Below are 26,008 nucleotides of genomic sequence, written 5' to 3' on the forward strand. Positions count from 1 at the left end.
AATTACTTGCTACTTATGTTTTAAGTTTTAACTCAAATCCAAAGGTTGTTGATTCTTTTTTTGTATTTTGTTTTTTGTGTAAAAGCCTTTTAATAACATTAAAGTATTACAAGTCTTTGTTCACTTTGATGACTGGGGCAGAAAGTCCTACTCTTGTTTTGGTCTTGGTACACCTGTTACCTGGGGCTGTAATAGGCAGTCACCCAGCAGGCCCAGGCTAGGCTTAGTTTAGCCTCAGCCAGAATTTAGTTGCCCTGGTGTCACTGTCTGTCCACTGGACTAGGTTGGGCATAGGCCCAATGCTATAACTAATCAGCTGCATAGGAATTTGACTATAAAAGACACTCTGGTTTCTACTAATAAAGGTACACATACACTTACCACTCTTAGGTATTCATCTAAGATAAAAGAAAACATGTATTCACACAGACTTGTACACAAATGGTTAAAGCGGCTATGTTTCTAGTAGAAACAACTAAAATTTCCTTTAACAGGCAAAGAGATAAATTGTAGTATATCCATATGGTAAGATACTTTAAATGATAAAACTGAATAGGCTACTGATAGACCTAACTTTGATGACTCGTGAAAAAAAAATTTATGCTGAGCAAAAGAAGATAGAAAACAGTTGAAAAGTTTTCCATTTATTGGTGTCTTGGTAGTCGGGGCCTCTGCCTCAGCTTGGCGACTCTAGAGCTGCTGTGCCCTGCCCATCCCCCACGCTGTTCCCCGCTCGTCCGTAGAGCTTGGCTGGCGCTCTCAATGCCGGTGAGGCGCTCTCTCGCTGGCATCCTTGAACAGCGCATTGTCTCTGGAGGGTCTTCTCCATAGCGCTTGAGGTTCTCCCAGCCCCACCAGCCGTGAGGTACAAGGATTCCTTAAAAGAAGACCTTCAGAAGGCAGATCATGTCATTAGTTACACAGAGGCAGGAAGCTGTTTGGAGACTCTGGAAAAAGGAAAGCCACTTGTTGTGGTTATAGATGAAGAGTTGATGAACAGTCATCAACTAGAATCAGCAAAGCAGCCACACAAAGAGGGGCATCGCCTCTGCTACGCCTGCAGCAGCTTCCTGGGTGTTACAGTCAGTGGACTTATCAACATGGAAATGTTGCCCTCCTGGCCAGCCAGAAAAATTGTCTGCATTTTTGGATAAAGTTGTTGGATTACAAAAATAAACACTGAATAAGCTCTCAACACTTTAAAAACATCCCTCCAAATCCAGCCTATGAAATGTGGTAAAATCAAATTAAACATGTATTTGCAGAATAAACTTTATCTGTAGAATGTAATAAACTTCCTATATCTATAGAATGTATAGGAAATGTGGTGGTGTACACATTTGCATTTGGGTCCAAATCCTAATTAGAGTTTAGTACATTTATTAGGTTTTTCCTGATCTTCAATATGTAGTGAGCATTCACAGGTTTTGTCCTATGATCCCAAGTGGATTTGGAATCATGAAAAAACGAACAAAACTTGGGAGACTTTGACAAGGAGCGTTAAATATAGTTAGTCAGATGTGTGCTGTTTGAGTCTTCTCTAGAAGCCCTAAAAGCATTTGCCGAGAGGCCTGGTCTGTGGAATGGTACTTTTGTATGACTTGATTTTTGAGCAAGAAGCCAGGGGGGAGTGGACAATTCCTAGAAACCTGAGTTAGGGTAAAAATGAGAGAAAGCACGTTTCCCTGTCTTTAGTCTTCCACACTGCTAGCTAGCTCTACCTTCGGTCAAATAAATTCTACCTTCTGATGAAATTTAATCTCTGTTTCTTCTCATTCTGTCCTTGAGGCAAAACAGGGAAGAGTAGAGAGGCTTTTTCTCTGCTTAAAATTTTTATTCTTATTTGTTGATATTTGCTAGAGATAGCTTAGTGATTACTTCAATTACCTTTTGTTATGTAACAAACTACCCCAAAACTTAGTAGTTTAAAAGAACACTTTATTACCTTAAACGATTTTTTTTTCCTGTGAGTTGGCAGGCATTTTTTCACATGTAATTGCTTATCCTCTGTGAGACCTAGCTTCTTCCTAAGCTGGTCTTAGGGCTTCCAGTAGCAAAAGAGAGCAAACCCCAACACTCAAGCACTTTTTACACCTCTGCTTGGGTTGGGTTTGTTAACATCCTATCAACTAAGGCAAGCCATGTGATCAATCCAGGATTCAAAAAGTAGAGTTAAGACTGTTCTTGGGAGGAGCTACAAAGTCATGTGGCCCGTTTTGTTTACTCCATCATATTAACAACAGTTCAAGATTCAAATCCTTATTGTGCCACTCACTGTGTGACCTTGGATGAGTTATTTAATGTCTCTAAACCTGAGGATAATAGAGAAAACAGCCTACCTACAGAGTTGGGAGGATTAATTAAGATAATGCATACCAAGGGTTGACACATAGTAGGCACTTAGTAAATGTTAGTTGTTGGTTAGCAGATAAATCAGTAGAGGTTTCTAATTACCAGCACACAGAAGGTTTCAAATTACGGGCAACAGAAACCAGCCTGTTTCTGTTTCAGCTTCCCAAAACTTATTAGAAGGATCTTGGGGGAAGTTCAGATAATCTTTTAAAAAGCTGAGTCAACAACCCTTAGTAGGGCAGGAACCAAGGCTACTCTGGTTGGGAAGCTGGGTCAGTCAAGCGGAAAAGCAGCTGCCTTAGTCCATGGCTTCCACATTGTTGCTGCTGGGCCCCAGTTGGCCCCTCTTGGCCTTATTGGCAGGTGGGTAGACTGTGGGCTCTGTCCCTTCCCAGAGGAGTCCAAAGTCAGTTTATGTGAAGCATCCACTCTCACAACTACTATGCAGGTATCAAGGGACACTATTCTTTCCTGCTGGGTGTTGGAGACAGGTTGGCATGCAGAGGTGACACGTAGGAGTTTAAATTATTAGGTTGAAAGTGGTTTCTAGGTGTGCCCTGCTCTAAGCAAAAGTAATGTACAAAAATAACTTATAACACAAGTTGTTCTAAAGGCAGTTCTTTACTTTTCTAAAGCATTCACTACAGGATTCCTCAAATATAAGTTATAGAATCTTCAAAAAGACAAGCAGATTTTATCAATTTGATTTAAACATTTTTTCTTAGGAATATATCAGTAATAAAAAGCTAGAAGGCCAGGTATAGTAGCTCTCCCCTATCATCTCAGCACTTTGGGAGGCCAAGATAGGAGGATTACTTAAGGCCAGGAATTCAACACTAGCCTGAGCAACATAGCAAGACCTCTTTATCATAAAGAAAAAAGAAAAGAAAAGAAAAATTAGGCAGAGTATGGTTATCCACACTTGTAATCCAGCACTTTGGGAGGCCAGGGCAAGGGGACTGCTTGAGGCCTGGGTAACATAGTAAGATCCTATCTCTATAAAAAAAAGAAAAATTAACTGGGCATGGTGGCATGTATGCTTATAGTCCTAGCTATTAGGGAGGTTGAGCCCAGGATTTTGAGACTTCAGTGGGTATGAGCCTGCTACTGTACTCCAACTTGCACTACAGGGTAGGAGCCTGTTTTTAAAAAAAGCTAGCATACCTGCATTTACAAATTTTTAAGTGAAAGGAAGTGCAATAATCTTGGTATTTGAGGAAAGGCCAATTGTTTCAGGTATAGTTTAGGTACTGTTTTTCCAACTAGGTAGTAGCCTCTTGAAAGTTTTTCAGTCATTGCTCTTCAACTGCGTGTGTCCTGGTCCTGGTTTGGTACATTGCCTTAGTTGTACACATGGTAGCTTTCCTACGTTAACATATCCACGCCAGGCGGGAACCTGGAGATAAGCAACTCCTCACCTTCATTCCTGAAACGATTTGTCTCTGTCTTCATGGAGCAGAACTTCTTGGACGGAATAATTACAACTAACATTCCCAGTGCTGAGCTGTGTCTGGCTGAATGAATCCATGGTGATTTATTCTGGTGTTGAACAGAATAGCGTATTCTCTTTTCTCTGAGTGTTTCAAATGGAGAAGCAATATCTGGGGCAAAGCCTGGTGTATGTGATTTGTGGGCTGTTGATCAGGTGGTGGGTATTAGATCTGTCACCCCTTTGGGAGTGGTAAGTTTTCTCTGAAAGCTTGGGGTAACATTCTGGTGGATAGTCAGGGGTAGGTACATGTATATGTTCCTCTTTTTTTATTCACCCCCTCCTCATAGTCTTTTCCCATCAAAGACAAGTAATTTATATTTCTAAAATATTTATAGAATACCTGCCAACTGCAAGGTACTGGGTGAATCACTTGTAGGCATAAAGATGGCTCATAAATGAACTCTGTCCTCTTAGAGTCTGACGGGTAAGAGACATCTCTGTAAATGACTCTGGAGTATAGTGGAACATACCACTTTCATTGTTTTGTGCATGAATCACAACCTGCTAAGTTGAAAACATAATCTGACGTGACGTAATTTATTAGTCAGAATTCTTTGATTGTCTCAGAAACCCAGTTTAAGATTACTCAATCAGTCTCGGCGCCCGTAGCTCAGTGGTTAGGGTGCCAACCACATACACCAGGGCTGGTAGGTTTGAACCTAGTTCCAGGCTTGCTAAACAATGACAACTACAAAATAAATAAAAAAAAAAAGTCAGGCGTTGTGGCGGGCACCTGTAGTCCCAGCTACTTAGGAGGCTGAGGCAAGAGAATCACTTAAGCCCATGAGTTTGAGGTTGCTGTGAGCTGTGATGCCACTGCACTCTACCGAGGGCGATACAGTGAGACTGTGTCTCAAAAAAAAACCAAAAAAACAAAAACAGGGCAGCACCTGTGGCTCAGTGGGTAGGGCGCTGGCCCCATATACCGAGGGTGGCGGGTTCGAACCTGGCCCTGGCCAAACTGCAACCAAAAATAGCCAGGTGTTATTGTGGGTGCCTGTAGTCCCAGCTACTTGGGAGGCTGAGGCAAGAGAATCGCCTAAGCCCAGGAGTTGGAGGTTGCTGTGAGCTGTGATGCTACGGCACTCAACCGAGGGCAATAAAGTGAGACTCTGTCTCTTAAAAAAAAAAAAAAAAAAAGGGAAAGTATTGGTTTGGGGTCTAAAGGCAGAGATGAAGATGGGCTTGAAATAATATCCTCAGGTCTCTGGTTACCTCCTGGCTTTATCCATTCTCGTGTGGGCCTCCTTTCCAGTCAGATTCTCTTTGCTGGGGGCAGGGTGGGTCTCACTAGCCCCAAACACATCTAGTCCTCAGTGCTGCCTACCCAGACACTGAGCTCTGCCTACTCTCTCCAGCATCCATATCTGTGCTCAAACCACTGCTTGGCAAATTAGCTCTGCCAGGACCGTTTGCCCACACCTGGCCCACTCACATGCGTAGTCTGGTGGGTCACACTGGGCTGTGTGCTCACCACTGGTAAGACAGATGGAGCCTCTCGTTAGTAACACATGATTCTGGGGAGGAGCATGTTTCAGATTAAAAGGGGGGCTTTGTTACTAAAAGATGGGAGAAGGAGTGGATGCTGAAAGCAAGCAAATTAGAAAAGTTTTCTCACTACAAATTCTGATAAGTATTGGTCAGAAAGACAAAAACCTGCTAACAGGCTCACAGTAGTCAGGCGGTGAAGGCAGGGGTGGCAAACTGGCCCACTTGTTACTTTTGTATGGTCTGCAAGATCCAAATGGTTTTCAGAATATTCTGAACTGACAATTATGTAAAATTCAAATTTTGGTGTCCATAAATGAAACTTTATTGGAATGTGGCCATGCTTGTTTAAGTGTTGTCTACGGCTGCTTTTGTGCTGTAATGGCAAATTTGAATAGTTACTTGTGAAAGAGACTACCTTGTGGCCCTCAAAGTCTAAAATATTAACTTTCTAGTTAATTTTCTGGTTTGGAAAAGTCTTCCAAACCACTGAGTTAAGGGGAGAATCCCTCGAGAGGGGAAACTTTAGAATTGAAGCACAAGATTCAGCTTTACATGGATCAACTTTAAGTTCTCAAGGAAAACATGATCGCTGACTTAGGTAGGAGAGCGGAATTTTTTCCTGACCCTGGGGCTCTGAGAAGAATTAGCCTCCAAAGTTTCTCTTTAGCCTTCCCACTTAGGACAGCTCCAGTTCATCCAAGCTGACCTGGGTAGGGAGTCCTGCTATGAGTTAACACATTGACTTCCACATTAGAAAAAATTTGTTTGCCTTGGGGGCACGGTGTTTTATTAGGTCAAGAGATATGTGAATTATATATGCTTCACAAAGCAGGATGAATATTAGCAAAAGTTAAATGCAGCTCACATGGCAGTTAATGTGTTAAAGAGCCAGAGGCGTAGAGGGTGCTAGGGTGCAGCTCTTTCAAGCTGGGTAGAGCATGATTTGCTGCCAACCTGCTGTTCTTCTAAGCCTATTCTAATTATGAAGGCCTTATTTTTATCAAGACCCGGAGAAGTATTTCATTATTTAGATCAATATGGGGTTCACATACCTTAGCCTGTAAATTTTCTGCCTTGGAGTTGCTGGTTGATAAAGATGAATAAATGCTAAGAACAGTATTAAATTATGTCTCAACTTCTGTTTCTTTACCTTCTGTCAGATGACACTGTGTGTAATCTGCTTGATCTTTATACCCAGTATTGAATGAGCAGACCTAGACTGTGGTGCGCTGAGAAAGTCAGCCTAGACTACTGAGGGGACATGTACGGATGTAGCCCATTGTAATCTGGCATACTGGGTGACTCTCCTCAGAGCCAGCATAACTTAGACCTTGGGGCCATTGTGCTTGGAATGTACTCCAAAAGTGTTCCTTTATTGCCCAGAGTAGGGAGTTCTGTAAAACCAGGGGCTCCCAGATCGGCAGAATGAGACTTAAGGCTTCTGTGCGGCCTTCGTGGGAGTGATTTTGGATCCCAGTCCTGGTGGGAGCTGGGAGTCTCAAGGCATCTCAGTGTCCAGCGGCAGTCAGCTCTAAATTCTCTGCCTCACTTCATTCCAACTTGTTGGCACTGACAGGCAAACTCTTAAGTGGCTCAAGTTTGTTTGTGTTTTGTTGTTTTATAAACCATTTGTAGCAGATTCACATGATGAGTTTTCGAGTGGCTGCTTCTGCACTCCTTACAAGGCACTGTCCTGCCTGCCAGGCTTTTCTGGCATCTTTCCAGGCTTCCCTGAGATGGCACACAGGGTCTTGTCCTGAGCGCAGTCCCTCTGTTTGGCAGAGAAGCCTCGTCTGCTCCCTGAACTGTAGATGGTTGCCTATGGTATCCGGGAGGTGGGCCTGGCTACCTCTCTCTTCTTTGCCCACTACTCTCATCCCACTTCTGTGTGGGCAACAACTTCAAGGGGACAGTGGATTTGTAGGGAGAAGGGATTTTTTTTTTTTGACCCTATCTAGACTGTCCTCCCTTTAGGATGGAGAGAAGCAAAGTGGCTAATTAGTAGCTAGAATTCAGTATGCTAGCCTCCTGATTAGAAATGTGAGTCTTGTTCTCTCTACAGTTTTTTCCTCTGCTAGACCCTCAGTGACGGATCATAGATGAGTCTCTCAGCTCCTCCAGAGAGGTAGAGGGGGTGTTGAAGGAGGGAGAAGGCTTTCTCAGAATCCCTTTAGGGAATCCCTTTAGGGAGGTGGCATTTGAGCTGAGTTTTGAAGCACAGGTAGAAATTGGCAGCGTCAGGGCAGGGAATTCCAGGTAGAGCGAGACACGTGAACAATGGCACAGAGACTGCTAAACACAGATGTTCCTTAACAGGAAACAGCAAGTGGGACAAGTTGCCTAGAACAAAGGGTTCCAAGTGGTGAGGGCTGGAAATGAAAGTATTAATAGTTCAAGTGATGAGGAGGGTCTTCAGTGCCGTGTTCAGGAATTGGATTTTATTATAGACAATGGGGAGCAATGGAATGTTCCTGCACAGGGAAGTGAAGTGAGCTGTCCTTTAAGGACTTGGGCTGCTGTGGCTAAGAGGAGGTGGAGAGGAGGAAGAGATCAGTTAGAAGCCTATTGCCAGGTCCACTGAGGGATAACATAGGTCTCAGGATAGTAGCAGAGTGAAGGGATAGGAGGGGATAGATGGGAGAGAAGTGGTCGGGGTTTATTCTGGACAGTCTCTGGACAGTACAGGGCAGGTACTGGTATGGAAAGGTGGGGAGGGGAGAAGCAGGAAGACTTGCCCATGGCCCTTTCTGTGGTGGGAAGGAGTCTGAGGCCCAAGGCTATGCCCCCGGTGATCCCTGGAGAGCTGTGTCCTGCTCCTTTTCAAGGCACAAAGCCTAATTTCTTTTTTTTTCTTTCTTCTTCTTCTTTTTTTTTTTTTGTTGTTTGTTCCTTTGTTTTTTTAAGAGACAGGGTTTGGTTAAATTGCTTAGGCTAGTCTTAAGCTCCTGGCTTCAAGGATCCTCTCAACTCCGCCTCCTGAGTGGCTGGGATTACAGGCTCCAGGCACTCTACCTAGGCACAAGGCCTCGTTTTTAATAGAGACCTGAGGCTGAGACTGCCACTGTCCTTAGTTATAGGTAATTTCCTAAGGATCCTGACTCCAGGAGACATGATCTAATTTGGCATGATCTAATCTGGTCACCATGTGACCAGAGCAAGATGGCCCCAGCTCATGATGTCCCACACCGTGGAGCAGCAATAATAAAGTCTAGTGGTGCATCTCAGCTGAGTGTAAGGCTTGATGAAAAATTAATCAGAAACGGGTGGTGCCTGTGGCTCAAGGAGTAGGGCGCCGGTCCCATATGCCAGAGGTGGCGGGTTCAAACCTAGCCTTGGCCAAAAACAAACAAACAAAAAAAAAACAATAAAAGCCTATTTATAAAAAAAAAAAAAAAGAAAAATTAATCAGAAACAAATGTGGTAGAATTTTCTTTTACATTTGGAAATAACATCTCAAAATTGGAGGTAAGTCCTTACTGCTTTGTGAAGTTAAGGGCAGTCATGAAGTGGTGGTAGTAGGCACTGGGTCCCCAGGGAGCCTCTGCCCACCATGTGCTATATGACATTGCATCCTCCTCTCCTTTTAGCATTCTTGGCTGTGAATGGAACCTTACAGAAAGTTCCTTTCAAAAAATAGCCGGGTGTTGTGGCGGGCGCCTGTGGTCCCAGCTGCTCAGGAGGCTGAGGCAGGAGAATTGCATAAGCCCAAGAGTTAGAGGTTGCTGTGAGCCGTGTGACGCCACGGCACTCTACTCGAGGGCGGTACAGTGAGACTCTGTCTCTACAAAAAAAAAAAAAAGAAAGTTCCTTTCAGCCTGGTTGTTGGCTTCCTGGGTAATCCTGGCAGAGTTCATTATGTCTGACTCTCACCATCTTCATTCTTTTTTTTTTTTCTTTCTTTTATTTTTGAGACAGAGTCTCCCCCTGTCACCCTAAGTGCTGTGATGTCATGATGTCATAGCTCACGGCAATCTCAAACTCTTGTGCTCAAGGAATCCTCAGCCTCCCAAGTAGCTGGGCGTCAGGCAATTTTTTTTTTTTAAGAGACGAGGTCTCACTCTTGCTCAGGCCAGTATCAAACTCCTGAGCTCAAGCAGTCCACCTGCCTTGGCCTCCCGGAGTGCAGCCCCAGAGTTTTGAGGTTGCTGTGAGCTATGATACCATGGTGACAAAGTGAGACTCTGTCTTTTTAAAAAAAAGAAAGAAAAAGAAAATTCTGAGGAAGGGCTCTGCTTGGACTAATACAAGTTTTGTGCCCAGACTTGCCGGGGTCACCACAGCCAGTGGATGGGGAGCTGTGAGTGGTTCAGCCTAGGTCGGGGGGCCGTTGCTCTGTGTCCAGGAGACAGGGTTCTCTGATATTCAGTCTCCACTGGAAGCTGTTGTTGGAGCGAGGTAGAAGTGTTTGCCCCAAAGAAGTATGTGTGTTCAGATAGTTGTTTTTTTTGTTTTTTGTTTTGGAGTCAAAGTCTGAAGCTGTCGCACTGGGTAGAGTGCTATGGTGTCACAGCTCACAGCAACCTCAAACTCTTGGGTTTAAGCAATTCTCTTGCCTCAGCCTCCCAAGTAGCTGGGACTACAGGTGCCCGCCACAACGCCTGGCTATTTTTGTTGTGGCAGTCGTCATTGTTGTTTTAGCTGGCCCAGGCCGGGTTTGAACCCTCTAGCCTTGGTGTATGTGGCCAGTGACCTACCCACTGAGCTAAGGGGCACCACCCAGATAGTTTTATTTATTTATTTTTTTTTTAGCAAAGTAAACAAGGAATGCCCCTTGTATTTGCCTGACATCTGTCTTTAAATTGTTAAACACATTCTAATCTAAGCTTTCCTTGATGGGCTATCTCAATCTCAGAATGACCAGTGAGTGCTCTGCTGACCTCTTTTCCAGACTTTTCTGGTGAATTATGCTGAGCCATGACTTTGGACGAGCCTAGGTCACCATAAATACAGTGACCTTACTAAATATTCTCCCCTACATACCATTTAAAACTGAACAGAAGACTGGCCTGTCTGCTTTTGCCAGTGTCTTTCTCCACACCCCCTCCTGCGGAGCAAAATTAGCCTTCAGCAAGTCAAAACAGGTTTTTTAGCTAATTTCTTTTGAATAGCATATGATTAAGTATACAAATTAGCCAGCATTGTTTTACTGCCTGTAGGTGGTTGATGGGCTTTGTGATAGATTTCCTATCTGCTCTTCTTCTGAGCTAATGCAGATGGTCTGGGGGAAATAAGCTGCTTTAAGGCAGGCTTCTTTTTTTTTTTTTTTTTTTTTTTTTTGTAGAGACAGAGTCTCACTGTACCACCCTCCGGTAGAGTGCCGTGGTGTCACGCGGCTCACAGCAACCTCTAACTCTTGGGCTTAAGCGATTCTCTTGCCTCAGCCTCCCAAGCAGCTGGGACTACAGGCGCCCACCACAACGCCCGGCAATTTTTTTGTTGCAGTTTGGCTGGGGCTGGGTTTGAACCCACCACCCTCAGCATACGGGGCCGGCGCCCTACTCACTGAGCCACAGGCACCGCCCAAGGCAGGCTTCTTTTAATGGAAAGGTTACTTTGTGATCTTTGGCAAGAGACTTCATCCTTGTGTTTCAGTTTCCAGAAATTATTATGGGGTCGTTAGAAATAAGAGATCAGGGAATCTAGGATCCATAGGCTGTCTGTTTGCCCCCACCCTAACATTATGTTCTGTCTTTTGTTACATCCTGTTTTAAAATTTTAGGTCATTATTTTGGAATGAGGTGTGCTGATGGAAACCAAATCTTAAACTCCCGCAACAATGTCTCATGTTCAATTGTCAGCGTAGAGATGTCTTTTGGGTCAGGGATGAACAGTGAATGGGTAGAGGGGTGCATGAGGGTAGAGAACCTAAAGCATTTCAAAACTAATGAAGCTTGGGAAGGAAGGGATAAAAAGAAACTTAAAGTGCAGTTGCTGGGCCCAGTTGTAAAAATCTTGAAAGTGGAGGGAGATAAAAATAGTTGCTTGTTAGGACCTGGCAGGCCTGCTCTGGCAGCTCACTGTTTGAGTCCATTTGTTAATCACAAAGAGGTGGGAAACAACCTCTCATTCCAGACTCCTCATTGGGGAGGATAATGAGCTGGAGCTAAGAAGCATCCTGCTCCCTGGCTTGTTAAACAGGGGCGGAGAATTCTCTTATAACTGGATTTCAAGGATTTCAGACCACCCTGAGTTAGATCCTGTTCCCAGAAATAAAACTCGTTGTTTCTGCAATGTGAGTGACTCCTTCCCCAGCCACAGTTTAATAATGGCTTTTCTGAAACTTTGGAGTACAACTCCTTATGGGTTGCTGTCTGGGCCCTGGTTATGACTGTGGAGACAACACTTCCTAGGAGATTGAGTTCTCACTCTAGTTCTCACCTTGAGCTCACTGTACAACCTGTACATTCTCTTTTTTTCCCATCAATATTGGGGGGGTATTTATAGGTACACTGTTACTATGAGAATTGAAGAAGATAATGGCCTAGCATAGCATGTGCTCCATAAATCAGAGCTGTCATGGATTCTTCTTAGGTCTCCCAGGCTCCCCCCACCCAGCCTTCACTTCAGTGCTCTTGGGCAAGGCAGTTTGGGTGGAAAAAAGAGGTTATAGGTAATGGCTAATTGAAGGGTTTGGGATTTCCTCTGAATTTTAAATATCTTTGCTGCCTAATTAGCTTCCTGAAGCCATGGATAGCAGGAGGTGGCTCTGTGGAGACTGTGATTTGACTTATCCGGGTCAGGTCCCTTTCTTTTCCTTTTCTTTATTTTTAGAGAAGGGTCATTAAGGCTCTGCCAAGCATTCTAGGGAGAGGTTGTTTGAAGCCGAAAGTCACCATTTAAAGATCTCATTTAATTCTTCTTCTTCTTTCTTCTTCTTCTTCTCCTCCTCCTCCTCCCCCCTCCTCCCTTCTTCTTCCTTCTTTCCTGCTTATTCACTTTTGGATTCAGACTTTGCCACAGTTGAGCCAAAGTCTGGCTTTCAGGTGTCACTCTGCTTGCTTCTCTGTGGGCCTGCCTTCCTTCCACCTCGTTTCTTCTGTGCCCAACCTCTGTGCCCCCTCGCCTCACCTCATATGGATCCTTTTAATATTAGCCTAAACAAACAAACAAAAAAGAAGGTATTGGGGGCATAGTGAGAACACACAGGAGGCTGATTTTCACCTTGGTTCATCTGCTTACGTGGCCTTGTTGGCTAGTCAGCCAGGCATCAGATGAGGGGATGCCAATCCCTTAGGCGGGAAGAATTTGAGTATGTGCCTTCACACATACTGACTAGGGCTTCATCTTTGCTCTTAACCATCAAGTGCATGTGATATGTTCCTGATACTTGGATTGTGTCTCCCTTGGTCTTGATAGTCTTGAGTACAGGGACTGTTTCCTTTTTAGTCGTAGCATAGCCTAGTGCAGGCACTCTGTAAGTATAGAATACAGAAAGGACCCCCTGAATTATTTTATCCAAACATCTTGTTTTAGCAGGGTAAACATAGTAGTTAAACTGCAGGATGTGTGCTCTTGAGGGAAAAATCGAGGCTTTGAGTAGTGGTTATTTATGGGACAGAAAATATCAGAGAAGAAAATGCTTTCTTCTGGCCAGGTGCAATGACTCACGCCTGTAATCTTAGCACTCTGGGAGGCCAAGGCAGATGGATTGCCTGAGCTCATAAGTTCGAGACCAGCTGGAGCAAGAGCAAGACCTTGTCTCTACTAAAAATAGAAAAACTGAGGCAAGAGGATGGCTTGAGCCCAAGAGTTTGAGGTTGCTGTGAGCTATGATGCCACAGCACTCTGCCCAGGGCGACAGCTTGAGATGCTGTCTCAAAAAAAGAAAAAAAGAAAATACTTTCTTCTAGTTAGTTTTTCACAAAACCTACTTGTTCATTTTTGAGGAAAGAGGGGTTGCTCATACTTATTGTTACAGGAGTGGTGCGGGATTGGAGTATAAAGTCTTAGCATCCTGCAGGGATGCTAGGGAAGCTTTGTTGGCCTCGGTGGGTAGTTGGTGGTTCCTCCAGATGGCAGCAGCCTGGCCCATCAGCTGCTGGGGCTCTTCTCAGCATCACCGTGTTGATACTGAAGGATCAGAAAGAGAACTCAGGCCCTGGAGGCGGGGTCAGGAAGTAGAGAGACTCCATCTGTGTTTGAACATTTGAGGGCTGTCGTAGGAGAATGTAGGAAGAAGCCCAGGACTCCAGGAGTGAGGCATTATCCTCAGTTGGGAAGGGGACTCAGAGGAACTGGGGACCTAGAAGTAGAGGTGAGAGGGTGGGTGGAAAGGAGGACATTTTCGTTGCACAGACCAGCACAAGAGAAGGCAAGACACAGGGACAGTTAGAGAAGCAGGCCAGCCTGACCCAGGAGGAGGTGACGACATGGAGATTTTTGCTTGGGGGTTGGGGAGGTGATGTTAGAGAGGTGAGGAAGAAACAGTGGAGGGCTTGGAAAGCCAGGCAGAGGGACTTGGGACTGCTCTAAGGCACATAGGAGCCATAGCAGACTATGTGTAGAGGCTGTCTGGCTGGAGGAGTGGTGGTTTCTGTGCAGACAGGGTAGAGAGGGAAGATCCCTGGGGACAGGACAGCGTGGGGAGGGGCTGGCTATTGTGAGAAAAGCAAGGGTGGGGTGCCAATTGTGATGGAGAAATGAACTCTCTCTGGCCTCATCTGATACCATATGCCCCTTTTCTGTCTCCAGAGAAGAGCTGGGCTTGGCTGGGACTTTGATGGCTAAGGGTGGTGGGGGGAAATGGGGAGCATATCCCTGCTTGTAGCTCCAGAAACATGCTGTGGAGTTTATAGATTTAGGTCTCCAAATGGCTTCTCCTTATGAGGCCGTCTGGGTCACCAGGAGAGGCTGTGAATTCTGCTTCTGGCTCCTAGGACTGACACAGTCCTAGTAGTGAAAAGCCCCTCAGGGTTTCCCCTCTCTTCCTCTCCAACCTCTTTCATCTCTGCAGCCTTACCAGGCAGTGTTGTTCCCTGGGGTGGGTGGGGAAAGCTGGAGCTGTCAGCCAGGGATGGAGGAAAGCAATGTTACATAAGTTTGAAAAAAGGAGGCTTACTTGCCATGTGAATAGAATCCGGATACAGGGACAGCTAGAGGCAGTGCAGCCGGGCCTTAGCAGCAGCTGCAGCATGGAGGGAAGTGTCTGAGCCAGCAGAGGAAGGAGCCCCTGGCTGGGCTGAGGTGGCTCTCCTCTGCCGGGTGGCGGGGGTGGGGTGGGGGTGTGTCTGGATCTATGAATTGCTCATCTTGGAAGGCAACCTACGAAATGATCTCTCTTCATATTCCTGTAACATGGTGTGCTGTTTAGATGCCACTCCTCTTCACATTGATCCTGGGCTATATCTTGTGATGGGCAAACCATGGCCCAGAGAAGGGATGTGATGACTTGCTCAAGGCTGTGTGCAGAGCAGGTGGAAGGGCCAGGATTTGAACACAGGTCCCCTGTCTCATTCGCCAGTGCTGCTCTTTTGCTCTAAAGCAGCAGTTCTCAACCTTCCTAATGCCCCAGTGTATTTTCATTGTTAAAAAGGGGTTGTGACCTACAGGTTGAGAAGTACTGCTCTAAAACAAAGCCTGGTCATAAAGCCTAAACAGGCCACGGGGAGCATTTGGGCTACGGTCCAGCACAGGACAGGGGCACTGGGCGGCTGTGTGGAAAAGGGCATGTTAGAGCGCCTCTGTGTGCTGCCCCGCCAGGCCCAGCAGGCGCCATCTCACGCTGGCCCTTTCCAGGCTCATCCTTTTCTCGGCGTCATTTTCCACATCCTGAGCACCTGACCTCTAGGGGCCAGGCGTTTGTCCTCTGAGGGGCTGTAGGCATGGTGACAAGTACCTGCTGGACTCACACAGAAAGTGTTTGTCAGGCATGTCCCAACACTAGGCATGGGGAAAGAACAAAGTCAGCTCCTCACTTCCTGAATTTAGAACCTCCGCATTGCTCTCCAGGAGGCCACCTGGCTCCCTCTCCTTGTCCAGCTCAGTGCTCAGCACCTTCCTCACAGGCCGCCCCTCACCACCCTGTCACAGCAGCATCCCCATGCTCTCTGTGCTGTGCCCTCACATGGTTTTGTATTGTGATTTTCTAGCTGCCACTCAACACCATCTGGCATTACCATGTGTTCAGCAGTTTATCATCTGTCTACTCACTCTGGCATTTTAGCTTCAGGATAATGGGGACTGCTTTGTTGACTGGTGTCCGTCTGGTGGCCACACAGTGCCCAGTGTAGTAGGTGCTCAGTGAACAGTAGTTGATGAGACTGTTGGGAAGAGCATGGCAGCAGGGAAGGAGGGCAGCTCTAGGTGTCCCGGGGCCTGTGTTCTGCTCTGCTTTGGCTCATGATCTTGAACAAGTTATAGGACTCCTTGGGCCTCAGACTTTTCATCTCCATCCTGAAGGATTGAGGTCAGATGCCTTGCAAGGCTACTTCTGGCACCTTTGTTCTGAAAGTCTTTATGTAAGAGATGGGGGTTGCAGAGGGGTTTGGGAAGGTTTGTATCCCATGCTCCTTACTGAAGAGCCGCTTGGGGGTGTGTGTGTGTGTGTGTGTGGGTGGGTGATGTGATGAGGGCCGGGTCTCTTAGACCATAGCAGTGGCTCTGTGTGTGTACCAGCGAACATGCATGTGTACGTGGTGAGTTCAGTGCTATTGATTCATGCAACAGGACTTTTGGAGTACCTGCTATGCCAGGTATTGTTCTTGCTCAGGGCTTGGAGTGGTGAGGCACACAGCCAAAGCCCCTGCTCCTAGAGCTGATGGTGAGTCAGAGGCTGTTGCTGCTAGAACTGATGAGGGGCCAGATGGAGGTGGGGTAGGGGAGGGGCTTACTGGGATATGAGGAAGTAATTTTATTTTTTATTTTTTACTTTACCCTCAAAAATAACCTTAGAAGACCTCTTAGAATCTGTTTAGGGATAAATAGGTAGGTGTGGTACTCAGGAGGCTCAGGCAAGAGTATCACTTGAACCTAGGAGTTCTAGAACAGCCTGGGTAACATATGGAGATACTATCTCTTAAAACAAAAATGAATGGCAAGAGGATTGCTTGAGCCCAGGAGTTTGAAGTTGTTGTGAACTATGATGCCACAGCACTTTAGTGAGGGTGATAGAATGAGACACCAAGGCTGGCAGCTTTGAACCCAGCCCAGGCCAGCTAAACAACAATGACAACTGCAACAACAACAAAAAATAGCTGGGCGTTGTGGTGGGCACCTGTAGTCCCAGTTACTTGGGAGGCTGAGGCAAGAGAATTGCTTAAGCCCAAGAGTTTGAGGTTGCTGTAAGCTGTGACATTATGGCACTCTACCAAGAGTGACAAAGTGAGACTGTCTCAAAAAATAAAAAAGAACGAATGAATGCATTTGCATGTATATGAAAGAATTGGAGAAAAATGAGCTGTTTTTTCATTTGACTCTGGTAGGTTAAAATTATGATTGGCTTGCTTTTTTCTCTGATTGTTTAGATATGCTATATGGTGTCTATATTATAGTTATTAAAGGTTCCCTGTCACGGCTTAGGATTTTGCCACTGGATGTCTCCAACCCTCAAAGTGAGTCTCTCACTGTTTATTGCTCTCTGGCCACAAAACCCTAACCCAGGGACCTCCTCCAATCCCATCCTCAGTTTCCCCACCTGTAAATGAGGGTAATTGGCCCTGGCTTGTGTACTTTATGAAGCAGTGTATGAATCAGAGGAGATGGTGAAAGAAAAACCATTTGGAAGTTTACATCTCTCTGCAAAGGAAAGACCACGTACTAGTGTTGTTGACAGCAGACCAGGTGGAGTGGTAATATGAGTGCAGGGAAGGGGGATGACTCTGAGGAGCAGCTGTCAGGCTGCCTGAAGACCCATGGTAGCAAGGGGCTCCCCTTGATTACTAGGTAGATATTGCTGTTTGGTTGTTAGGTGAGTGACTTCAGTAGGAGAGAATCACACGCTGGCTCCTACCCTGGCTACACATATTCATCAAACCACATGCTCAGCGCTTGCTACATAGGTCACAAGTAGGAATTCCTGCCCTTGTCCCACCCCCTTTTAGCCTTTGATTGATAGCCTCAGCAAGCAAATAGGTTTTATTATTTGGGGGTTTTTGGTATCTTTTGGGATCCAGTCATAAATATTGTGTGTTACCAGTAGGGTTGGTTGAAGAAATAGACCTTGAAATCTTGACTATTCTTAATAACTCTTTCCCCTGGGTCACCTGGCCAAGTCTCAAAGGGTGGAAATCTACTTGCTTTCTGTCCTTCAGCAGCTGGTTGTTTCATTTCCTGGCAACACTTTCTTAAACCCTGAATTGAGGGGCCTTGGTGTCCAGTGCTTTTAGGCCAAGGGCTGCCTCTGATAGGGGTGGGCCTGGGCTGTCCATCTGGAGTGCTGACCCTTTCCCTCCTCAGGCTACCACTGCCAATTCTCTACTTTTCTATTTTCTTTTGCCTGCAGATGTCAAGCCCTCCAACATCCTAGTCAACTCCCGTGGGGAGATCAAGCTCTGTGACTTTGGGGTCAGTGGGCAGCTCATCGACTCCATGGCCAACTCCTTCGTGGGCACAAGGTCTTACATGTCGGTAAGAATAGCAGGTTCTGTCTCTTACCTTCTCTTCTGGTAAGGGATAGGAGCCCCTGGGTGTCTTCCCTCTGGAGCCAGAGTCTTGTGCTGGGTGATGGGTGAGGCTGAGAAACGAGGACAGGATGAGGCACAGCAGTCCTGAGGAGGCGGAAGTGGTGGGGGGAATCTGGGCCTTTTGTAGAGATTGCAGATCTCAGCTCCAGAGGAGCCTTTCATTCTGAAGAGATTGTGAGCCCCAGCTACCCTCTGGGAATCTTTGTCAGATTGTCTTCAGAACCTTAGGCCACACATGCTCAGACATGACCCACCCCAGCTTCTCCCACCACCTTTCTCCCTTTCCATCAGCAATAAACATCTTCACTTCTCCTGCTCTCCCAAGACAGGGGCCTGAGCATTGACTTGAGCCTTTTTCTGGCTCCCCATCCTTTTAGCATCTGTTAAAATCCAGCTCCAAGAGTCTTCTCAGATTTTTCTAGCCTCTTTTCTCCCGTCTCACTGCGTCTCCCAGATACTACCCTTGCTTCCACGGCAGCTTACCCAGTCCCCCGGCTGGAGTCTCTGTTGTGCTTCAGCCAAGATCCTGTCCTGGGGGTCTTCCCTCTTGCTCCCAACTCCGCTGGCACTCACTGCTACTAGAGTGCTATGTGTGCCTGTCCCCAGTCCCTGGCAGCATCAGTGTGTTCTCCTCCCTCCTCCATATAACAGGCTCCTTGGGAGCAGGAACTAGGCTGTCCGAGTCTCTCTTGTCCCTAGGGTCTGGCATGGGGCCTAGCCTGTGGTAGGTGTTTAGGGAATGCTTGGCAAGTGGGTGAATGTGTGGTCGACTGAATGGGTGGGTACATGGATAGCATGTTCCTGAGAACAGTTCAGAAAGGTGGAAATGAGTCCAGGTGAGTGCTGAAGTGGGGTAGAGCAGAGAGCATTTGAGTAAGTGGGTGGTCTTTACTCAGGTGGTGGTAAGGCAGGCCCGGATGGTGTGGGGCCAGGGGCAGAGGCTCAGGGGATCTTAACACACATATGGAGTGTTTTATGTATTGTTGATAAAACCATTTTCACATCCTTGAAAGATCTCATTTGATTAATGCAGTTGTCCTGTGAAATAAAGATTCTTGCTTCCACTTTAGAGTTGAGGAAATTTAAATTCAGGGAGGGGAAGTGACCTGCCTGCTTCGTCTTGCTGAGTCAAGGTTGAAAGCCAGCGCCTCCTTGCCAGCCATATGCGCTTTGCACCACTCGTCCTCACTTATCTCTTAGCAAAGATTTGGCAGCTGTTCCCAGGTCCCTGTGTGAAAGTTTATGTCCACATCATTGTTTCTTCATTCTGGCTCTGACCCCTACTGTGACTCCAGCCACTGTTGGCACCACTCACCTGGCATTGACTCCTATCCCGCCCCCTGGTGACCCATGGTGGAACGCTATTTTACTCTTCTTTCCCTCGCTGCTGTTTCCCTAAATGTCTAATAACTGAACAGTTGGTGCCCTGGGCAACTTGACTGCTGACTCTCAAGTTCAAAATCAATTAACATTTGACAGTCTCCCAGGTGACTTGGGAGACTGAGGCAAGAGAATCGCTTAAGCCCAAGAGTTTGAGGTTGCTGTGAGCTGTCAGGCCACGGCACTCTACCAAGGGTAACATAGTGAGACTGTTTAAAAAAAAAAAAAATTAATTAACAGGGACTTCCCCCCCACCCCCAAATCTGGGACTTTGAGTTTTTGTGGTTATATGGTGAGTTCCAAAATGGTGTGGAATAGTGAAAAATCCTATAGGAGAAGTTGATTTAATGTGTAAATAAATATACTATGGTTGGAATAAAGATTTTTTTGCAGGGTTCTTGAAATATGTATGCTGCTCAAATAATGCTTGGTAAAAATAATGCTTTGGTATAGCACTATATACTTACTTCTCTTTGACTCCTCCCGTCAACATCAACTCACATTGGTATAGCATTTTGCAACATCTAATGTACATTTTTCATTCGATCTGACCTTTTCAGGAACCATAGTTAATAGAGTGGGTATTTTGTTATGTTGTTCTTAGTGTTTCTACCATTGCCAGCCCCATTCATAGATGAGGGGGCTGAGACTCAGGATCTCTCGTAGCTTAGAGATCTCAGAGTTGGGACTTCTACCCCAGGTCTCCTGGCCCTCTTTGTACTCACTGCACCACCTCATTGGTGACCCATATTTCCCAAGCTTCTTGTTTCAGACTCAGGTGGCAAGGCGAACCTCTCATGCTAGGCTTTTCACTGGCTGCCCTGCATGTGCAAGGCAGTGGCCAGGTTGGGCAAAGCTGGAACCATGGGCTGAAGTGGCAGCCTGGACCTACCTCATTAGCTGTCTTTTCAGGGCGGGTGATAGGGGTGATGGAACAGTGAGGAGGGGTCAGAGCAGTGGGAGCTAATGAGGATTTGGTAAACCCAGTTTATAGGGACAGTTGGGAGGCCAAATCTAAGAAGTTAGTGGAGCTCTTGAAACAGGGTATGAGCTATCGAGAAGGGACAGAAGACGAATGCATTAGCAGACCCAGAGGTCCTGGTTAGCTCAAGTGGTTATAACTGTGTCTCTGTTTCTCCTGCAGCCAGAAAGACTCCAGGGGACTCATTACTCTGTGCAATCGGACATCTGGAGCATGGGGCTCTCTCTGGTGGAGATGGCAGTTGGGAGGTATCCCATCCCTCCTCCAGATGCCAAGGAGCTGGAGCTGATGTTTGGGTGTCAAGTGGAAGGAGATGCGGCTGAGACCCCACCCAGGCCAAGAACCCCTGGGAGACCCCTCAGCTGTGAGTGGCTTGGTGTGTCCCCAGCTTGGACTGTGGGGGTGTCTTACTGTCAGGGGTTTTCTAGAGGGCTGATTCCCTTTTCCAGGATGCCAGGCTGGGGTTGGATGGGGTGGGGGAGAAGAGGCAGAGGTCTCCAGATGGATATAGGAAGTTATTGTTACTACCAGCAACACCCTGCCATTTGTTAAGAGTACCTACTTTGCTCCAGGTACCGCATTTAGCACTTTATATACATTATCTAATTTGTTTTTTAGTCATGACATTTTTTATTAGATTTATTTATTTATTTAGACAGAGTCTCACTATGTTGCCCTTGGTAGAGTGGTGTGGCGTCTTAGTCCACAGCAACCTCAACTCTTGAGCTTAAGCCATTCTCTTGCCGCAGCCTCACAAGTAGCTGGGATTACAGGCGCCTGCTGCAATGCCCAGCTATTTTTTTGTTGCAGTTGTCTTTGGTTAGCTGGCCCGGGCTGGGTTCAAACCGGCCAGCCTGGGTGTATGTGGCCGGCGCCCTACCCACTGAGCTGTGGGTGCTGCCCAGATTTTTTTTATTGAGGTAAACTTCACATAACAAATTTCATTTTAAAGTATATATCCCCTAAAGAAACCCCATTCTTACCTCCCAACTTCCTCCAACCCCATCCCCAACAGCCACTAATCTACTTTCTGTCTCCATGGATTTGCCTAACATTATCTAATTCTAATAGCATTCCTTTTGTGAACACTATTATCATTTCCAATTTAGAGATGAGGAAACAGGGGCAGAGCACTTAATCTGTGAAGGCCATGTATACTTTGTAAGTGGCCAAGTCTGACTCCAAAGATGGTATATGCTGTACAGTACTCAGTGAATATTCTGAGGCAGCTTCCATTTTTCTATGTAGTTTCTGCCTGGAAGCGCCTGTCTGGTTAGGGGGATCTGGTCTTTATCCCCTTGATGTCCACATGGACAAGGGTGCTGATGAGGGAAAAGCAGTGAGACCAGGGTCAGATGAGGATGATGTCAGCTCACGCAGGGGCTGGTGGCTGTGGCCCCAGAGGCTGGCCCGTGACTCTGGGACAGGAAAGAAGGAAACTCAAGTTCGGAGAGAATGAAAACTAAAAGTTATCTCATTTGTTTCTCTCTTAATATAAGAAAGGGGGGAAGAACAGACATAATTATTATCTGTCTCTGCCTTACAAAACTCAAAACCTTGGGCTCGGTGGTCAGTTGATTTGGCCAACGTCAGAAACCTAGAGTGTGGCAGAGTCTAGGCTCTCCCTGGCTAGCTAACTCTGTGGCCTTTGCTGATCCCTTCTGTGTTCAACCTTTACCTGTGACAACTCTGTTTTTCTTCTGTGACCATGTCCAACCTCTTGCCTCTTATTGGCACGTAATCTGTTTCTGAGAAGTGTTTTCTTTTTATAAAATTTGTAGCATATGGAATGGATAGCCGACCTCCCATGGCAATTTTTGAGTTGTTGGATTACATAGTCAATGAGGTAAGTACTGCCCAATTTCCTTGACCTTGGAATTTATTTGTTCTTTTGAGGAAATGCCCATGGTGGGGTTGAATGGGAACCTGTGAGTTCCTGTGTTATGGACTCCAGCATTCTCATGTTCTGGTGTTTGCATCATGCTTTTGGAATTGAGTGACTGGTGTAGAAAGTGCAGAGTCCCTTCCCCAGAGGACATCTTTAGGCAGCTTAGAGTCACTCCTTCTCTCCAAGATCCAGGAGCCCTCAGCTTGCCCATTTACATTCTTGTGCCTTTATCCACCAAACTTTCTTTTGCACTTATAGTGTGCTAAGTAAGCACTGTGGGGTGGGGGTAGGAATGGGGCAAAGACCCAATAATGGAAAACAAAAGTCCCTACCTAGTCTCAAAGACTGTTAATTGTGTTGGGGAGGCAAGGCAGATGCATATGTAATTGCAGTATAGGGTTTTTACTTGTAAGTGCCATTAAAAAGCTATGAACATTAAAAAATAGTTAAGAAATTAGATATGGAACATATTCACTATAAATTGTTTGAAAACAAATTATAAAATAGTATGTATACTGTGGTCATTTTGTGTGTGTTTTGAGACAGTCTCATGCTTTTGCCCTGGGTAGAGTGCCATGGTGTCATAGCTCATAGCAACCTCAAACTCTTGGGCTCAAGTGATTCTCTGACCTTGGCCTCCCAGAGTGCTAGGATTACAGGCATGGGCCACTTATTCTTTTTAAAAAATCTATGCATATATGTGCATATAAAGTCTGGAAAGTAATAAAATGATAGTGGTTATTCCTGAGTTATGAAATTATAGGTGATTAAAATTTTTCTTTCTGCTTGTTTGTTGACTTTCATGTGTATAACACATTATTTGTGAAATACAAATATCAGTATAGTTAAGTGAAAAAAGGAATAGGGAAGGAAGAGACTGACAATCATGACAATCATTCATTAAATTTGGGTTTGGGGAGTGGGAAGCTGCGAACAAGTACCAAGTTGCTTAGAGGGTGGGGCAGGGCTGGAGGTCAGGACAGGGTTTTAGAAGATGACCGGACCAGTACTCCTGACCATAGGAGCAGCCTTAGCATTTGAAGAGAAGGGACAAGTTCTGGTGTATTTGGGAGGTCCCCAGTTGGCTGAGGTTTAAGATAAAGGGTATTGGCTCATTCCTTTCTTCCTTAAGACATCAGTGGAGTAACTTCTCGTATGTTACTATTCTCTACGACTAGATCCCAAAAGGCTCAAAAAGATCCCCTTGCCCATTACAAACTCAACGGGGAAGATCCTGTTTCACCCCTTAACAAATCACTGTCTTTGGTCCACAGTCTACTGGGGAATTTACCTTTCTTTACTGACTGTATAGCTTTATACAAAGCACCACAGAATGTAGAAAAGCAGTTAAGGATCTGATCCTTGCTGCTTTAAGGAAGGCAGAGCATGTTGTATTTGCAGAAGTCGGGAAAAAGCCATCCATCATCTACTGGGAACTATGGTCATGGTTCTGGGTAGGAGTCATATTAAGGGAAGGGATGTCTGGGGTTAAATATGCAGCTGCAAGTCTCCTCGTGTACACAGCTTTCTTCCAAATTGTCATAATCATTTTCCTACTCAGTTCTCTCAAGCAATGCTGAGGTGAGCCAAATTGATTTTGTTACCCTCTTCATACAGGTGAGGAAATTGAGGCTCCAAATGAAATGTAGGCCCTGGTCCTTCACACCTCTCACCCCCCATGTCTGGCTCTCTCCTGCTCAGGAGGGATGGATTACTGCCTGTGGAGGCCAAGCTGCTGGCCTCCTCTATCTCCTGAACCTTCCCTTCATCCCCCCAGCAGCAAGGACAGTCTATAGGTTAGGGCTCACTCTGGCCCCTAGGAGCAGTTCCTAGGAGCTCGGATCTAGTGTTTGACCTCAGATTAGGCTGACATGGCCTTCAGGGAAGAAGTCCAGGCTGGGCTTTTTGGTAGGTGATATCAGTGTTGAATCGCCTGTTGATATTGGGCTTTGTATCAGAGCAGTGGCATCTTGGACACTGTGTCTGGAGGTCAGTTTCTACATATAGCTCTCAGTACAGGTTACATAAGCAACCTCACAGAGTGTGTGAAGTACCATGAGCCTAGTGCTCCAAGGCCTTGGTGCTGCATGATTCTCCTGGGAGAGAGAGCTATTGCCAGTGTTCTGATGCCTGAAAACAGACTTATTCCTAGAGTTATACAGGTTAACATTTTTCTAAACCAAGCCCTCCTCTGCCAGCCAATGTTTTATTTACCTTTTTATGCCTTTCCAGGGCTCAGAATATATATATATATTTTTTCTAGCTTCAGCAGGTGCTGGGAGGCTTAGGTTGTGCCTGGTGGTTTGCAGTCCCCCTAGCTGCTGCTCCATGTATTGCTGGTTACATTTCCATGCCTCACTCCCAGGCATTGTAGAGAATCAGAACTCGAGAAAGGGTCTCAGAGATCACTGGGCCCAACTTCTTCATTTCATAGAAGAGTGCATAGGGCTCAAAGAGGAGCAGAGACAAGAAGGGTAGAACTCTACACTTGACTTGGTCCCAACTCTGTGCTATGTGAGACCAATACAGTGAGCCAGTAGGCAGCTGTTGGCCTCCACCACTGCCTTTCTGTGATTGGATAGGGTAGCACTGTCCAGCGGTACAGGGTGGGATCGGGATAGGAGGTGGAGTGCAGAACTAGGCACTTCTAATGTCTTGACTTATGTTTGCAGCCTCCTCCAAAACTGCCCAGTGGAGTATTCAGTCTGGAATTTCAAGATTTTGTGAATAAATGGTAAGTCTTTGTCAGGTTCCCCACCCCATCTCTGGAAGTACCAGCTTTGCCTATTCTGGGCACAGCTTTCCCCTTCTATAAGCTCTTCTTGCAGAGTGCCACGATGTAGGTGTCTAATTATATTAGTGGATAAAACAACTGCTACTTTCAGCATGTGCTCTGTAAGAACTGGTGTATTGCTTTTTGATCTTAGTTTAATTCAGGGCGGCGCTTGTGGCTCAGTGAGTAGGGCACAGGTCCCATATGCTGGAGGTGGCAGGTTCAAACCCAGCCCCGGCCAAAAACCACAAAAAAAAAAAAAAAAAAGAAATGTATTACCTTACGGTGGGCATTAACATCATGCTCAGAACAGAAAGATGAGCCACCTTTTCTCAGAGCCGATAGTATTTAGGGAGGACAGACATGTAAACAGAAGTAATTTGAGTTAGAACTGGTGCTAGGCAATAACTCTCACATTATGTTTCTTCCTTGAAGCTTAATAAAAAACCCAGCAGAGAGAGCAGATTTGAAGCAACTCATGGTAAGTACATTTATTCCAGATTCTTACAGTGCCTTACTAATTTGTTCTCCTGTCAGCCATTTGTCCACTACTTCCTAAGCCCATTCCCTATCCTACCCACTGTGGTCCAGCTGAGCCTGGGGCTACACAATACCACATGTTAGATTCCTCTATCCTCCCATTAGTTTAAAGGGAAAGCTGGGATGACCCTGCAACCTGAGTGTGTATACTTGGGAGGAAGAGTCTGAGGGAGTCAAAGGAAAGAAACGGCCAGGCTACAAGGGTAGGGGCCTTTTACTTAACATGGACTGACTCACCTCACTCAGCACCCTCCTAAGTCACTCTCTGCCTGCTGCCTCTAGTTGGGTGGTGGGAGGAGGGGGAAAGTTACTGTAAGTATCTGGATTTATGTGCCCTAGCCTGTACAGTATAACATGCACTTAAGTTCACTGTTTGCTTTGTCCCTCCTGACAAGCCTATGAGGCACTGAAGACAGGGTTTCTGTCCCCATTACCCCATTTGATAAATACTGTAAGAGCAGGTTCAGAAAACCGAGTTATTTACTCAAGC

The 26,008-nt window shown here is 45.9% G+C and overlaps 2 protein-coding genes and 1 pseudogene across 4 annotated transcripts in view; 2 read left to right on the top strand and 1 right to left on the bottom strand.

Annotated features, from left to right (window-relative positions):
- Positions 1-26,008, top strand: part of MAP2K1 (mitogen-activated protein kinase kinase 1) — an 83,129-nt gene that overhangs the window by 55,912 nt on the left and 1,209 nt on the right. For both annotated transcript variants that reach the window (XM_053596095.1, XM_053596096.1), the window contains exons 6-10: positions 17,775-17,899; positions 20,480-20,681; positions 22,099-22,163; positions 24,878-24,939; positions 25,414-25,459. In XM_053596095.1, the coding sequence (XP_053452070.1) occupies positions 17,775-17,899; positions 20,480-20,681; positions 22,099-22,163; positions 24,878-24,939; positions 25,414-25,459 (500 nt within the window). The remainder of the gene's footprint in view (positions 1-17,774; positions 17,900-20,479; positions 20,682-22,098; positions 22,164-24,877; positions 24,940-25,413; positions 25,460-26,008) is intronic.
- SNAPC5 (small nuclear RNA activating complex polypeptide 5) overlaps positions 5-26,008 on the bottom strand; it is a 33,338-nt gene continuing 7,334 nt past the window's right edge. The window contains exon 4 of one of the 2 annotated variants that reach the window (XM_053596098.1): positions 5-947. The gene's annotated coding sequence lies outside the window, so the exon portion shown is untranslated. Of the gene's footprint in view, positions 948-12,336; positions 13,578-26,008 lie in introns of those variants that run through there. The other variant, XM_053596099.1, reaches the window with a different exon arrangement.
- On the top strand, positions 929-1,886 carry LOC128589184 (UDP-N-acetylglucosamine transferase subunit ALG13 homolog; annotated as a pseudogene).

The sequence above is a fragment of the Nycticebus coucang genome, chromosome 6 (assembly GCF_027406575.1).
Source record: "Nycticebus coucang isolate mNycCou1 chromosome 6, mNycCou1.pri, whole genome shotgun sequence".
Classification (NCBI taxonomy): Eukaryota; Metazoa; Chordata; class Mammalia; order Primates; family Lorisidae; genus Nycticebus; species Nycticebus coucang.